This window comes from Rhea americana, unplaced genomic scaffold (genome assembly GCF_003343005.1).
Source record: "Rhea americana isolate MKP2758 unplaced genomic scaffold, rheAme1 scaffold_181, whole genome shotgun sequence".
Lineage (NCBI taxonomy): Eukaryota > Metazoa > Chordata > Aves > Rheiformes > Rheidae > Rhea > Rhea americana.
Window position 1 is genome coordinate 338,084 of NW_028185939.1, and position 13,561 is coordinate 351,644.

General features: G+C 43.1%; 1 protein-coding gene across 1 annotated transcript; it reads left to right on the forward strand.

The window, feature by feature from the left end:
* The first annotated feature begins 8,153 nt into the window (after positions 1 to 8,153).
* NOXO1 (NADPH oxidase organizer 1) lies at positions 8,154 to 13,419 on the forward strand. The gene is made up of 8 exons (XM_085301925.1): positions 8,154 to 8,283; positions 8,714 to 8,794; positions 8,908 to 8,983; positions 9,488 to 9,668; positions 10,175 to 10,368; positions 10,835 to 10,948; positions 11,767 to 11,884; positions 12,157 to 13,419. The coding sequence occupies exons 1-8, from the start codon at positions 8,218 to 8,220 to the stop codon at positions 12,797 to 12,799; spliced, it is 1,473 nt and encodes a 490-aa protein (XP_085158051.1). The 5' UTR covers positions 8,154 to 8,217; the 3' UTR covers positions 12,800 to 13,419.
* Positions 13,420 to 13,561: the final 142 nt, after the last annotated feature.

Consider the following 13,561-nt stretch of genomic DNA (forward strand, 5'->3'; position numbering starts at 1 on the left):
AGTGTCTTTCCAGGTAAATGAATCATTCCTGAAATTTTTCTGTTAACTATGTTACCTTGGAGAGGTTTTCTTGCATAGAAGAAATGCATCACTTGCAAAATTTCCTGAGTAAGAATCTCTTGATATCAGGAAGGAGCCCGCTGCCGTGCTGAGCTGATACAGTTCCGTGCCAGTGAATGCGTGAGCTGCTCCATGAGACATCAGTTCCCCCTCAGATCTGACTAGAAGTGTCTTAATCTGTTCAGAACCGCCTGAGGTGTGAGACTTTGCACAGAGTATATCAAGACGCTGCCTTGCTCAGATTTGGGGGTTTATACTGAAAGACTACAGCACATTATTTTGAAGTTAGTGCAGTTCTTGTGTGTGGATGTTCTTGTGGTTAAAATGAGAATTCAGAAGTAASGGTGTACACATTTACAAGGCAGGGATAGGGAGAAAAGGAAATCAGGTTATGCCAGTAAGTACAAGTAGTCCTCCGAGTCTAAAGTGCCGTGCTCCATTCTTTGTCTCCTACATCCCAGTGTCTCTCTGAGCACCTGTAAAATTAATTAAGGTGTTCTTAGCACACACACTATTCAATTTTGGCTTTTCCTTTCGTGCTGTTAAGAAGAATAAAATACAAAATCTTCAGAAATCAGCTTCCATTTCTCTTGGTTTTGCCAAAAGGAGGCTGGTGTGSCTGCTGTCTGCAAACGCCAGGAGGGTTCTGGGTTAGGTTGTTGCATGGGTACTGGTTTCTGCTAATACTGGAGGCAGAACTGACTTCCCAGTTCAAACACCTATTGTTTTAGCAAGGAGACATTATCTGAAATTAATTAAAAATTTGTTAAATCTTTGTTAATAAGCTCTTTCCCATATGGATTTTAAGGATCCTTTCTTATCAGAGATTCCCATTTTGCCTCCTAAAACTAATGGCCAGTTTATTGTAAGGGTTATATGCTTAACAAACTTGTACCACATACAAAAGGTATACCTGGAGGTTTCTTATCCTTATGCAGCTCTCTGTTTTTTATGAGTGACTCCATCTCCTCATAACAGGACAAGGCAAGTGAATAGTAGTAAGTCTTAATTGGTGTTGGAGGAACCGATTTTTCTCAGATAACAGCTGCCATGAAAATGTGTTGGAACTTTAAGAAATATACATTAATGAAATAACATTTCTCCTCTCGCGTTACTCTTTTCTCTCCCAGGCTTCTGCATGAAGATGAAACATTGTCCTCTCTGTTTTTTTTTTTTTTTTTTTTTTTTTGGAGAGGAACAGGCACCCAAAGGCTTTGTCTTCACTCTGAAGTAAAGATTAACTTTTAACTTAAGTTATCTAATGCTGGTCAAAAACCCCAGGAGAGAGATAAGGCACTTTGCATATTCTGCTTATCGATAGGAACGGGGAATGAGGAAAGGAAAAGAATAGGATGAGCATTACAGTAACTAACCTGTGGAGAACACACGGGTCTTGTCCATGATTTTACCATATGTTAGCATGAACAGACTTTATCCAGGTGATAGCAGAATTTCTACGCATTTCTTGATACTTGTTCCATTTGTATGGCCACAGGTTTTGTTCCTGAGCATTTCCTCCTGAAGCATCGTCTGGGTTCACGGGACAAGCAGCATCAGCTGCATCAATGCTTTAGAAACTCGGCAATGAAATCCTTTTTTCTTTTCATCTCCTTGCCCAGCTCTAGCACGTACACACCATGTACTGGCCTTCTACCACAAGGAACAGTTGTCAAACACCTTTTTTTTTTAATGTAGGAAATGATGCAGGAAACTTTCTCTGGCAAGGGGTTAAATTATGTTGTCATCCTTCCTGGAAATTTCGTTCTTGAATCATGCCCTTGTCCTTTGCATAACCTTAGAAAAACACGCAGCTTTTACAAAGGAAATGTGAAATTGTTGCAACAAGCGTTTGGTAAACAGGAGCTTGTTGGGTGTTTTATAGCCCCTGAATATAAAGCCTCTTGTGAAAGAGGCTTTTCTTACTCTCTCCAGTGGGCTTGGTGGCTGAATCCCAAGGACATGTGAAGAAAAACAGACCAGTTTGCTCTGTTGCTTTCATCCCCCTCAGCTGGCAGATGAGGGGTGATTTTTCTTTGACTCTTCCTCTACAGTGATTTCCCTGTAACATTTCAGACATGAGCCTTAAAGCACTTTATGAAGAGTAAGGTCCTCRCGTTGCCTTTTTCAAGGAAGAGGTCCAGACTTGTCCTCCCTGCTTACAAACTAGGAAGCAGAGGATGTTTTGGTCAGATAAATCACACCCTTAATTCTGTTGCCTTACATTAGGTTTCGATTACCTCTCAAGGAAGCATGAGRTGACTAGGGCAGACAGAGGCACGTATACCACAGATGTCAGTAGTTAGGCAGGATGGATCCCATGGCAAATGTCTTCCAGTGACAGATTAACCAAGGAGTGACTTGGCTATATATTGTTTGCTTTCTTCTATCCTTTCTCCAGGAGCAAGGTGGGGTTTTCTTGTTTTTGACAGAGTTTGACATGCTGCTATGATTTTATGCAAGCTATCTGGCTAAGGCCATGCTATCAGTSACCTGGAAGGGGGGGGACCCCCATGCCCTTCCCCCCCTTTCTTGTGCAAGGGACAGTAACCAAGGTTGTCCCAGACATGTGTCTGTCACAGGAATTGGCCTACATCACAGCAGCTGCAGATTAAAAGAAGTAGGACTCAGAAATTTGGGGATGGCAGGGCAAAGCTTGTAAGGCAAATGGAAATAGGCACAGAAGAGCCTCTCAGAAGAGAATGAAAGTGCCCTAGGAAGTCTGTCGTTACTGTGCCTCTTCCATGTGCATTGCAGGCCACAAACATGTCCTCCTGGGAGTCTGACCACCTGGTTCCTGAGAAGTCACAAAGATCACATGCACTTTTGTTATGGAAAAGATAGATCAAGGCCTTTCATAAGCTGAGCAGTGACCTTTTCAGCACTGCCATAGGATGCCTTGCTGTTTGGGACTGCATCTAAGATAGCTCAGGTAGCAGGAGTGCAAAATTACTTTCTCTTTCTCCCAGAACATGCTATTTGCCAACCCAAGCTCTTTAAATGCTAGTGGAGAATAGACAAACAAACTCAGTCTTAATGCGTCTTTAGTCCTTTTCGCAGGAGCAGCTTTAGCTCAGTTGGTTAGAGCATGATGCTGCTAATGCTGAGGAGGAAGCTGTTATAAGCTGTAAAAATTCATTGTGATCTGAATGAAAACTCTTACAGGTGTTGTAAAATACATCCTTAGAGCTATGCAGATCCTATAATTTTGTTACTTGGGGAGAAAGGTCACACCATGCAGCCTTGCTGCAGACATCTATCCATCTATCTCCTGTTATTACACCTACAATAGCAGTTATCGTAGGTGTTTACACTCAAGCCCTAACTCTTTATCATGGGAAAACTCTGCCTGTGAGTAGTTAATAAACCACCTGCATTGCAGGCAAACGTGCATTGCAGCACAGTTTCCTATAGTGCCCTTCGTTTAGAACCCCTTTGGAAGCTGCTGAGATGCAGCAGCTTCTAGGGACAGAGAAGAGCAATGCTGTTGGTTATGCTAAAAAGTATTTCTGAATCAAATTCAACTGGCTGCTGAAAAATGCCTTATTTCAAGTAGCAGCTGTTGAAGTTAGGAGGAAATCAAATACATTCTTCTGGATTAGGTACTGCAAAATCTCTCATCCCGGCCTTTGTGAAAGTTCAACTGCTTAGCGTGTTTATGAGGTGAGGGCTATTTTTGTCAACTGCAATGACTGAATCTTTTTTTTTTTTTTTTTTTTTTTTTTTTTTTTTTTTAATCAGGGCCTGCTTCTGTACTTAATGAGAGTCTAAAACCTCTTTGTACTTTTAAAATCAGCTTTTAGCAGCTGGGCTTTTCATTAAAGTTGCTGATAGGTCAGGTGTTATCGCAGGTGACCTTCAAGAACAGTAAAGGACAGGTTTTGATCCTGAAAATGATGGTGGCAAAAGATTAAGCTCTCATACCAACAGCGTTCCAAGTGATGGCCCCCCTTTACAGTGCCCATGGCGTGAACTAGGGCTATTCTTTTGGGTATCTCTGTCTTGCAGCTGTAGTATCTCAAGGGCAGTTTGAGGACTTTTTCTCTCATTGTCTTTCCCTAGTGGGTTTGCAAGAGTAAGTCTAATCAGCGCAGTTCCTCCTGTGCTATACATGAAATGAGAAATGCGTGATTTGGAGTCCCACAGAGCCCAGACCTGAATTCTGTGCATGGTAAAGGATGTTCATAGCATCGTTCTTTCTCTTTTTCGTGCGTGTGCATTTATAACAAGATCACTGCTTGTTGCACTTTGAAAATGACTGCTGAGGGGCTGTGTTTTGTTATGGCTGGTGAAGAGCTGCCTTTTGATACCCTTGGGCATCTGGGCTCTGGAACACTAGTTTTGGTTCTTCTAGGATGTAGCTGAGGACTGGTCTGGGCTTTTCTCCCACTTAGGCTACTTATACAACTTTTAATTTGGTCTGTTTAAAAGTTATTCTTAATTCATACTGAAATGTTAAGTAAATCAGACCTGTGGTGTTTATTTGTCACGGACATTTTGCACACGCTGGGGAGGATGTTGGCCTTGTAATTGAAATATCAGAGGGGCAAGTCTAGATGGTCCTGGGTTTACGTGCAGCTCTGCTGCAGACTTCTTTTCCTTTGGGTAGGTCACTGAATTGCTCTGGACCTCTGCTGTTCCTGCCCCTGACAGTTATTTTTTTATCTCCCTGGCATGTCTTTTTAGACTGTGGGCTCCTGGGGGCAGATACTCTAATTTTAGTCTTTTTCCACAATGCAGCCATGACTGTTTTTGTGCTCTTTGCCTCTTTCTGTGATATAAAAAACACATAAGGTACCTAAAGCAGCTGTTCATGCTGGTAGTAGTGTACCTGAAGTCACTAGAAGGCAGAACTCCACCTCTGCGAGGAACGCATGGGTTTCTTGAAGCAGACTGCAAACTGGCAGTGACAAAAATTATTACGGAGGAAAACTTTTATTTCTATTCCTAGTCTTGTTGAGGTTGGACAGTCAACTTCTACACATTTCTTGTCAATGTGTGATCTCCTTTCTATCCTTTAAAATGACTAAAGAAAAAAACAAACGGTGGCATTAAAAACTATGTAAATATGTACCGATGATAAAATAACAGCACCCAGCAGTACTTGCTGGGTTTTTGCTTCTTCCGGGCAGACCTCTCCTAACCTTAAGTTAATAATTACGTATAAGGATGTACCAGTTTATGATGGGATAATATGGAAGCAGAAGAGGAAACAAAGTAAATTTGACTTAGTGTCAGTAAAACTGTTTGTGCGTGCGTAYGCACATGTGCGTGTTTAAGTGTGCTCAAATGTATCTGGCAAATAAGTGGAATTACTGGCCTCTTCTCACCAGCCATGAAATCAAGAGCTCACCAGCCCTTGCCCGATAGAAAGGGCACAGACCTGTACGGCTTTTGCGAACAAGGTGCAGTAACGTCATCGAGGATGTTGTGCTTGTGCTGTTCCAGAGGCAACCTGGCGCAGCCCTTCCTTCAGTTCCCCAGCTTTGGTCACTTCAGATTAACGTAATATGACTCATTAGATGAACTTTTGAATGAGCTGTTTCTCYTTTCTTATTTTGTCAGTAAGCTTGACAACAGTGAGCTGGCAATACTTACGTAATGGAACTGCAGAGCCTGATAACTGAGCTCTAAGCAATCGTACTAGAAACATATGCTTTCTTAAGAATTAATTACTGAGTTTCCAGTCATTTTGCTCTTGATAATGGTTTGTCTGAGATGCCAGTCTCCAGCCAATCTCTTCCCAGGAAATTAGCTCTCCAAATGGTATGACAAGGATTTTCAATCTCAGATGACTGACTAACCTTCTTGTAGTCTCACCTTTCTGTTGTAACATTTGTTTTTATTTTCTCCATGTTCCTCTTCCACTTTATGGTGAGCACTTCTCCTTGAATTAATTGAAAACTGTAAAATATAGCAAGGCTTTTGGAATTAGCAGTTGTCAAAAACAAGGCTACTTCATACTGTTTTCATTTTACTGGCATTTGCAGTTCTTGCAGATGTGGTATGAAGTGCTAGTTGAACTTTCTTTTGTGGTCTTGCTCACTTACAGAGATTGCAGCTCTTCTAAGGATTTTAATTTTGTTCGACTTCTGCCATTCAGAGTAATTATTTTTAAACCTTTCTACTCTTGGAAATGCATCGTGTTCTGTGTTTGCTCCGAAACAGGATACCAGCAAGATGTGCTTTGTTTCATGTCTTGGCTTCAGCTAGTTCTGAGAGCTACACAATAGACCCTTGTAAAGGTGAGCATGGTCTCATTTAGGAGGCCTGCGGGGAAGTTGCATGCAAGAGCAGGCATAATGACAGAGTCAGGGAAGGAGTTTTCCACCTCAGGGACAGATAGCTTTTGGATTGAGCATACAGATCCCAGGGAATAAACTCTCTAGATTAAGTGATTTCATTTCTCTCTCTCAAAAAAAAATCTTTGTTTTCATCTGGGTAGATTTAATGGCAAGTGCTTTTGCAAGATCTCTTGTGAACAGAAGGATGGAGGACCTGATTGTGGGGCTGTCGAGGGCAGTGAGCCAGCTTCGTATGGGTTCTCTGCAGGGCAGCTCCTGCGTGACTTCGTTAGGCAGGAAATGTCCTGGAGATGGCAGTTAAGGGGTTTTCCCACCTAGCTTGTGGCACGGGACTGACCTACTCCATCAATAACTTTTCCAGGGGAGGCTGGAGATGCAGCAGTGATAGATCCAAGATCAATGAAAACGCCTCTGGAGAAACTGCCACTGTGCCGTTCAGATTTTCATGAAAAGTAAACCAAGCCCCTAATCATGTGTTTTCTAGCTAGCCAAAGTAATCTGCTTGGCTTCCTATTGGGATTCTGTTTTTTTTTTGTTKTTGTTGTTGTTGTTTTGTTTTTTTCTCTCCACAGGTGAAATCACCCACCCTTGTTGCTGAGGTTTTTAAGAAGCTGTGTGTAATTAGAACATGAAAGGGAAGGGCTGAGTTTCTCAATCTGGGGCTCAGCAATGATGTTCAAAGAAGAGGGGGAGGGAGGATGGAGAAGAAGGTCTGATCACACACAGATGCCTATCAGTCAGGTCATAACTTGAGACATGGTAAAGGTCTGCAATTCAGTGACAGGGATGGCTTTCCAGAGCTATAATTACTGGCCATGCAGTGCCTCAAGGCAGCAAGCAGATAGTTGATGCAARTGAAGCAAATCCAGCTCCTCGTTCTCTCTATTTTTTTTGGGGGGGGGGGGAAGACGGGTGATATGAAAGCCCCAGATTGATACAGGACAGTTGTATCTTTACAAATTGGAAGCTTTGGGACTTTTTTGATGACACCCCAGGGGATTTGTTCATCTTTTGCTTGGTCAGTGATGGCATCGACATCTTGCATGTCTTTCTGAGAGCATGCAAATGTTGATGTAGCTGCTAGAAATCTCTTAAAAGTGAAGTAGCTTTTACTAAGCAGATGAAATGAAGCATTAAAGGGAAGAGATTTGTTACAAACAGCTGGCAGACACAGAAGTCATATCTGATTTGTGGTTTCCACAAGCCATGTTTATGGTTAGTTTTGGGGACTGGTGTGAATTGCAGCCCCAGCTGCTGGGGCTGCAGACAGTGCTGGTAACCAGATGGACAGGGGACCACAGTTATCCCCTCACCTTTAGAGGTAGCACAGCTCTCTGCTGGTTGAACTGCAGCATTTTTGATGAAGGCACTGTAATGAGGAACCATTTCTACTGAGAGTGCTTGTGTTCCCTTGCACCCCATGTTTTGCTCAGCTGCACAAACCATAGTCCGCACTGCACCAGCAAGTTCCTCTGTGGCCTGGGGATGATAAGGTGACCTGGCCTCAGGGAAGAATACCAGTATTCTTCTACTAAGGACCAGATAAGAAAATACGCCTGTCCTTTCCCAACTTTCTGAACTATACCCCAGCATCTACAGTCAGTGGTAATTGCATCTTAAAAGCAGGAGAGCAAATAAAAGGCATGTGATAGTTTACCAAATTATGGAATTTCTCCTTGTGCATTTCTGGGTGGAGGAGGAAACAAGGAAGGCAATTTTACAACAAACCGCTTGGGAACGCCTACTGCTCTCACTCCTGCTCCCATCTATTTAGCCTCCAGGTGCCGTGCCTGGAGCTGCCTGTCTGCAGGACTCCTATCTGCCTGGTGTGAGAGAGTATCTCGTCTCCAAGAAGATGAGCTGCAGCAGGTACCCAGTGGATGTGAAGGCTGTAGGTGTGATGCAATGCCAAAAGCAGAAGGTACTTTAACCTGATTTTTTYCCCCCTTAAACATTATTTACAAATTAGGAAACTACAGGGCTTTTGTAGTTACTCTTACAGGGGTATGTTTCCCATTTCCATTGCAGTGTTGGAATTAGGGTGTTATAATCTAGGACAAGAGGTCTTTTAGATTTGTTTTTCAATGGTCAGTATTGTAAGAAAATGATTGTCTTGGATTATGCTGTCTTTCTGTGGACAATCTCTTAAGTTTCTTCTCATTTCAACAATGATCACTCATGGCCCTAAAATTGAGGAAATATTTTGTGTAGATCTATTTTGAAATTTTGCTTTTAATGTGACAGTCTTGTAGCCTGAAACCAGAACTAAGCCAAATGCTGGATGCTTTAAAGCATCTGATATTGAACAGCGTGACTAAAAATGCATTTCTTTTCACTTTTATTTTTTTCAGAACTACATGATATTTGTGTCCTGGTCAGATCGAAACAACATTCTCATCTACCGGACGTTTGAAGAATTTGAGAGATTCCATGTAAGTGAAGAACTTCCTGAAAATAATACCCTAAAGAGGGAGGGAGAGAAAGAGCTCAGCCGTGTGAATGGACTTTGAAGCACCATCATTCTCTTTTTCTGTCTCACTTTCAGAAAGACCTGAAGAGAAAATTCCCCATTGAGAGTGGTTCACTGAGGAAATCAGACCGGACTATACCCAAGTTTAAAGGTAAGGAGACCAAATCTTCCATGGACGTCAGAGACCAACAAACATGATAAAGCTGTTCAGGGCAGTCACAACTAATGATGCAGATTTCAGTCACTGAGTCTGATGGTCTCTGGAGCAGACAAGCAAATAGTTTCTGCTTGTTACATGGTATAACTGGATCATATCAAAGCACTGGAGTCTACAGCTGACTTAAAATAATCTAGACCTTTTTTTTATAGATAAATGCACTTGGTGATACATCCAGTTTAAATATTGGCCCAGGGCACTTTGGAACATTGACTTGTGAACAAAAATAAGTTTTAGGTATTCAAAAATTGTATCAGGAACTATTTAAAATGATAAGAAGGCACAAATATTGACAGCTACTCTCTTCACTCCTTACAATTTGGRCCTGTGTGGAGATGGGTGCTAGCTGAGTGCACCACCATGTATAGGCAGAAGGTGAAGTTCTCAAAGCATCCAGATCTGTCATCTCATGCCAACTCTGCCTTTCTTATTTTAAAGATACAAATGTGAAGCACAGAAAGAATGGAAAGTTGAACAGGTCCTTGGAAAGATTAAAACTGCTGGAAACTTACTCTCAGGAGCTGCTGAAAATGGATGCTAAGATCTCCCAGAGTGAAAGTGTGGTTCAGTTTTTCAAGGCACAAACCCAAGACCTAGATCCTTCCTTTCCTGAAAATAGGTGCGAATGTATATTTTGCTTGTATATCGCTATTCTGTAACATGTGCATTTCATAGATGATAGAAGAGAGAGATCATTATAGTGGAGTGGTGGGGAAAAGCAGTCACTCTCTCTCTCTCTTTTTCCCGCCTTGGGAATATTCTGCCATTTTTTAGCACCAAAGTAATTAGGAATGAGAAAAAAGGGAAGTGCTGGCAAATGGGAAGGATGCTGTTAGGTAACTCAGCTTTTTGTAATGAGTGCCCTTGTTCTTTGCACCTTTTATTCTATTTCTTCTCTTGATAATCGTTATCCCACACTCAGATTTTTTTTTTTTTCTGGCATATTTGGGCAGCAGAGCAGGGATGGTTTGCTGATTGCTTTGAGACCTTTCGATTTTTCTGATGCCTAAGTTTGGGGGGGTTTTTTAGTCTATTGCATAGACATGATTTTCCCTAAAATAAATAACAAATCCCAACTTTCACATGGCTTTTCAGTAAACTAATGTTAAACTTTTTATTTTTCAGTGCTGTGATCATGCCATCAGAAATTGGAGGGGAAAGGAAAAACCGGCCGCAGCAGCACCTCCCCTCTATTACRTGCCCACAGGCATCTCAGAGCTACAGATGCATTGAAACCTTTGAGACCAAAGACACAAAAAACAAGACTTTCAAAGTTGCTAAGAAGGAAATTGTTGAAGTGTTAATCAAGGACATGACTGGTATGTTTAAYTGGGATTCTTGGGTTTCAATTTCAAGGACAGATGTTGTAAAATTTCTAGGTTGATTCATAGCTTGGCAGATGGTGTGTTTATAGCATCATTTATAGCATCACTAGTTTGGGAGTGTGTGTAATGCACTTACCTGGCTTTATCAAGGAAGAAGGAACAAGTACTGGGGCCTTTCTAGTCAACAGAGGCAGGAGTCTGAGCTGAGACTTGGGGCCTTATTCCCAGCCTGAACTGAAAGCTTCTCAGATTTTACTTTGTAGACCCTGAGACACTTGCAAGGTGGAAAACACTGGTCTCAGTGGAGCTCTGCCAAAGTGTCAGTATGACATATGCTAGTTGCTGAACAGTTCTGCAGAACTTCTCTCCTGTCTCCTGTTCATGGTTGAGGTTTATGGTCATTTCTCCTGCGATACTTGTCTGTCTCTTACAAGTTTTTGCAAACTTCTTTTTGCTGCAGGGTGGTGGCTAGTGGAAAATGCAGACAAGCAGATAGCCTGGTTCCCAGCCCCATACCTGGAAGAGATTGACATCCACAAGGACATCCAGAATACCTTCAGCTCAAATGAAGAGGGTAAGTCCACTTAAAGCTACAGTGACCCAAACCTTTCCTTGCTGTTCTGAGTTCAGAACTATACTGTGCTCCTCTCCCTGTTCCCTTTTTTTCTTAAGTGGGGGACAGCTCTGCAAAAACAAAAAAATCCCAACCAAACAAAAAGACAACACACACACACACAAACATGTTTTAACCATTGGCTGAAGTACCTGCATCGAGTTTCCAGAGCTCTAAGTTTTTTAGTCATCTCTGCCACCGGCCATGGGTGGCTGAGCAAATAAATCACTTACTGGAACAGTGTTAGTGTGCAGCTCTCTCCTCCACCCTGGGACTGCTGATCTAATCTTTCACAGGGATGGGGCATCTTGTAATAGTTATTTGTGTAACTATTAACTTATTAATATCCRTTAATAAAAAATAATATCTTGTGCAATTAATAACTACGTATGTAGCAGTATGCTCTGCACAATCACTTTCCCTGTCACTGAGTTACCTGCTTGTTTCCCCCATCTTACTGTTCACACTAGCTCACAGGAGCAGAACTGGGAACTTTCTGCCTTGCTGGAGAATGCTAYCCCGAGTAACTTCGCATGGCTGCATGCTCTCCATCTCTGTACTAGGAAGGGAGCTGTGTTCACAGTGGTGACACCCACCTGTCAGAGAGCCAGCACAAAGCCTGTCTTTCTGAGTTCTTAACTGTAGAAGTTTCCCCAGACCTCAGGCTGTGCTTGTGCACTCAGCAGACAGGCAGTATTCTGGTCTATTCTCTCTCCACACTTTGCCATGATTTTTTTTTTTCTTCACAAGGCAAAAATATCTCCCCCTTCTTTCTTCAGGCAGCTTGTATTTTGCTGTGCAAGCTTATGAGTCTCAGAAAGCAGATGAGCTCTCTCTGAACAACGGAGTCATYGTGGAGGTGGTCAGAAAATCTGATGATGGCTGGTGGCTGACCCGGTAAGGAAGCTTTCCTGAAGCTGTCATTCCCAAGAGAGCCAGCTACCTGCTGCAGGTGCTCTTTCCTGTTCCTCCCCAAGCAGTGTGCAGAGAAGCTCTCACCAAATTCCCTGTCCTTTGGGTAGAGACAGTTTCCCCTTCTTTGTCCTGTACGCAGCAGTAGGGTGAATCCTCGCCAACATCCACCACCCTGCATGCACTCCTCCCTCCCTCAAGTCTGAGGTGGGAGAAGGGCCTTTCTTTTCAGTGTTGCTTTCCATCCTGCCCCTTAGGTACAATGGACATATTGGCTACATCCCCTCCATGTGCCTCCGGCCCTACAAGAATCCTCACAGCAGGCTCCAGACCATTGTGAGCTGCAGGCTCAATGCCTCCACCCCTGACCTCTCCTCCTCCCTGGGGGCTCTTCAGGCCCTGGACAAAGTGGCAGGAGAGAGTGTGGTGCTGCCTTGTCCTCCTCTTGACCTGACTGAAGAAGGGACTTCGACAAGCAGATCGAGATCTTTGCCCAGGGCCAGCTCCACTCCAGATTTGGAGACCGATAGCTCGTCTCTCAGCTCAGGCAGTGAGCGGGATGGCAAGGCAGGCTGGAAGCCCGACTTATCAAGGTCTCTGCCTGAAGTCGAGCAGGCCAGGAGCTCTCCCCTGGGGAAGGCCTTGGCAACACACAACAGTAAATCTCCACACCTCACCCACAAAGACAGGAACGATTCTGGCTTTGTGGAGTCATCTGCCACTGATCTAAGTTACTCCGTCGCTGACTCAGACTTGGCTGCCTGTGTCCCCAAGGTGCCCACGCGCCCCTCAGTCCATGAAATCCTCCAGAAGTGCAGCACCGTCACAAAACGAGCCATGCAGCAGTCAGCCTCCCGGCCGGCCCTCCCAACTCTGCACACTCTCCAGAGCGTGCAGTAGCATGCCTGCACCTTGGAGGGGCACAGACGCTGCCCAGGCTGGCACCACAACTGAAACGAAGTGCCAGGTACCCTCCTTGCCGCAGCTGCAGGCAGCTGGCACAAGGAGCGTCAGTGCTGGGGACTGTTGCTTTTCAAGGACATGGTGTTTAACTCCTGACACAACAGAACACGTTTGTGAATGTTACTCAACCAGGTTACACTTACTTATCTTGCAGCTTGCAGGGGAAGGGCAGGGAGTATGGAAGGGCTCTCGTGCCTRTGAATGGTCTGGATGTGCTGAATGGCTGTCAGAACAGAAGATACATACGGGATAGAAACTTAATCTTTGACCCTTCCCTATAGAGAGGTCTGTGCAGGCACAGAAGAAAAAAACAGTGACAGTATAGTTTGTTTCCTTACTGGGTAAGTTGTCTGGGGCCAGAGCTCATGTTAATGAATAAAACACCCCCCTTTCGAGGGGGTTCTGATATTTACTGAAATTTATATTAATTTCTACCTCTAAACTCATTTGCTAAAACTGAAATAGAAAAATCTAAGATTTATATATAGGTTGCGACTTCTGATTTTAGTTAATCTTTCAGTTATCTGTTAATTTTTCTGAAACAAGCATTTTAACCAATGTGCAATGTTTTTATATTGTTCTAGATTACATACATTTCTGTCTCAGAAACAAATAAAATACATGTAAATATCTAGGGGGACTGGGTTGTTTTTTATGCTTAGAAAATTTCTTAGTTTGAAAATTAAAGTTGTACTTATC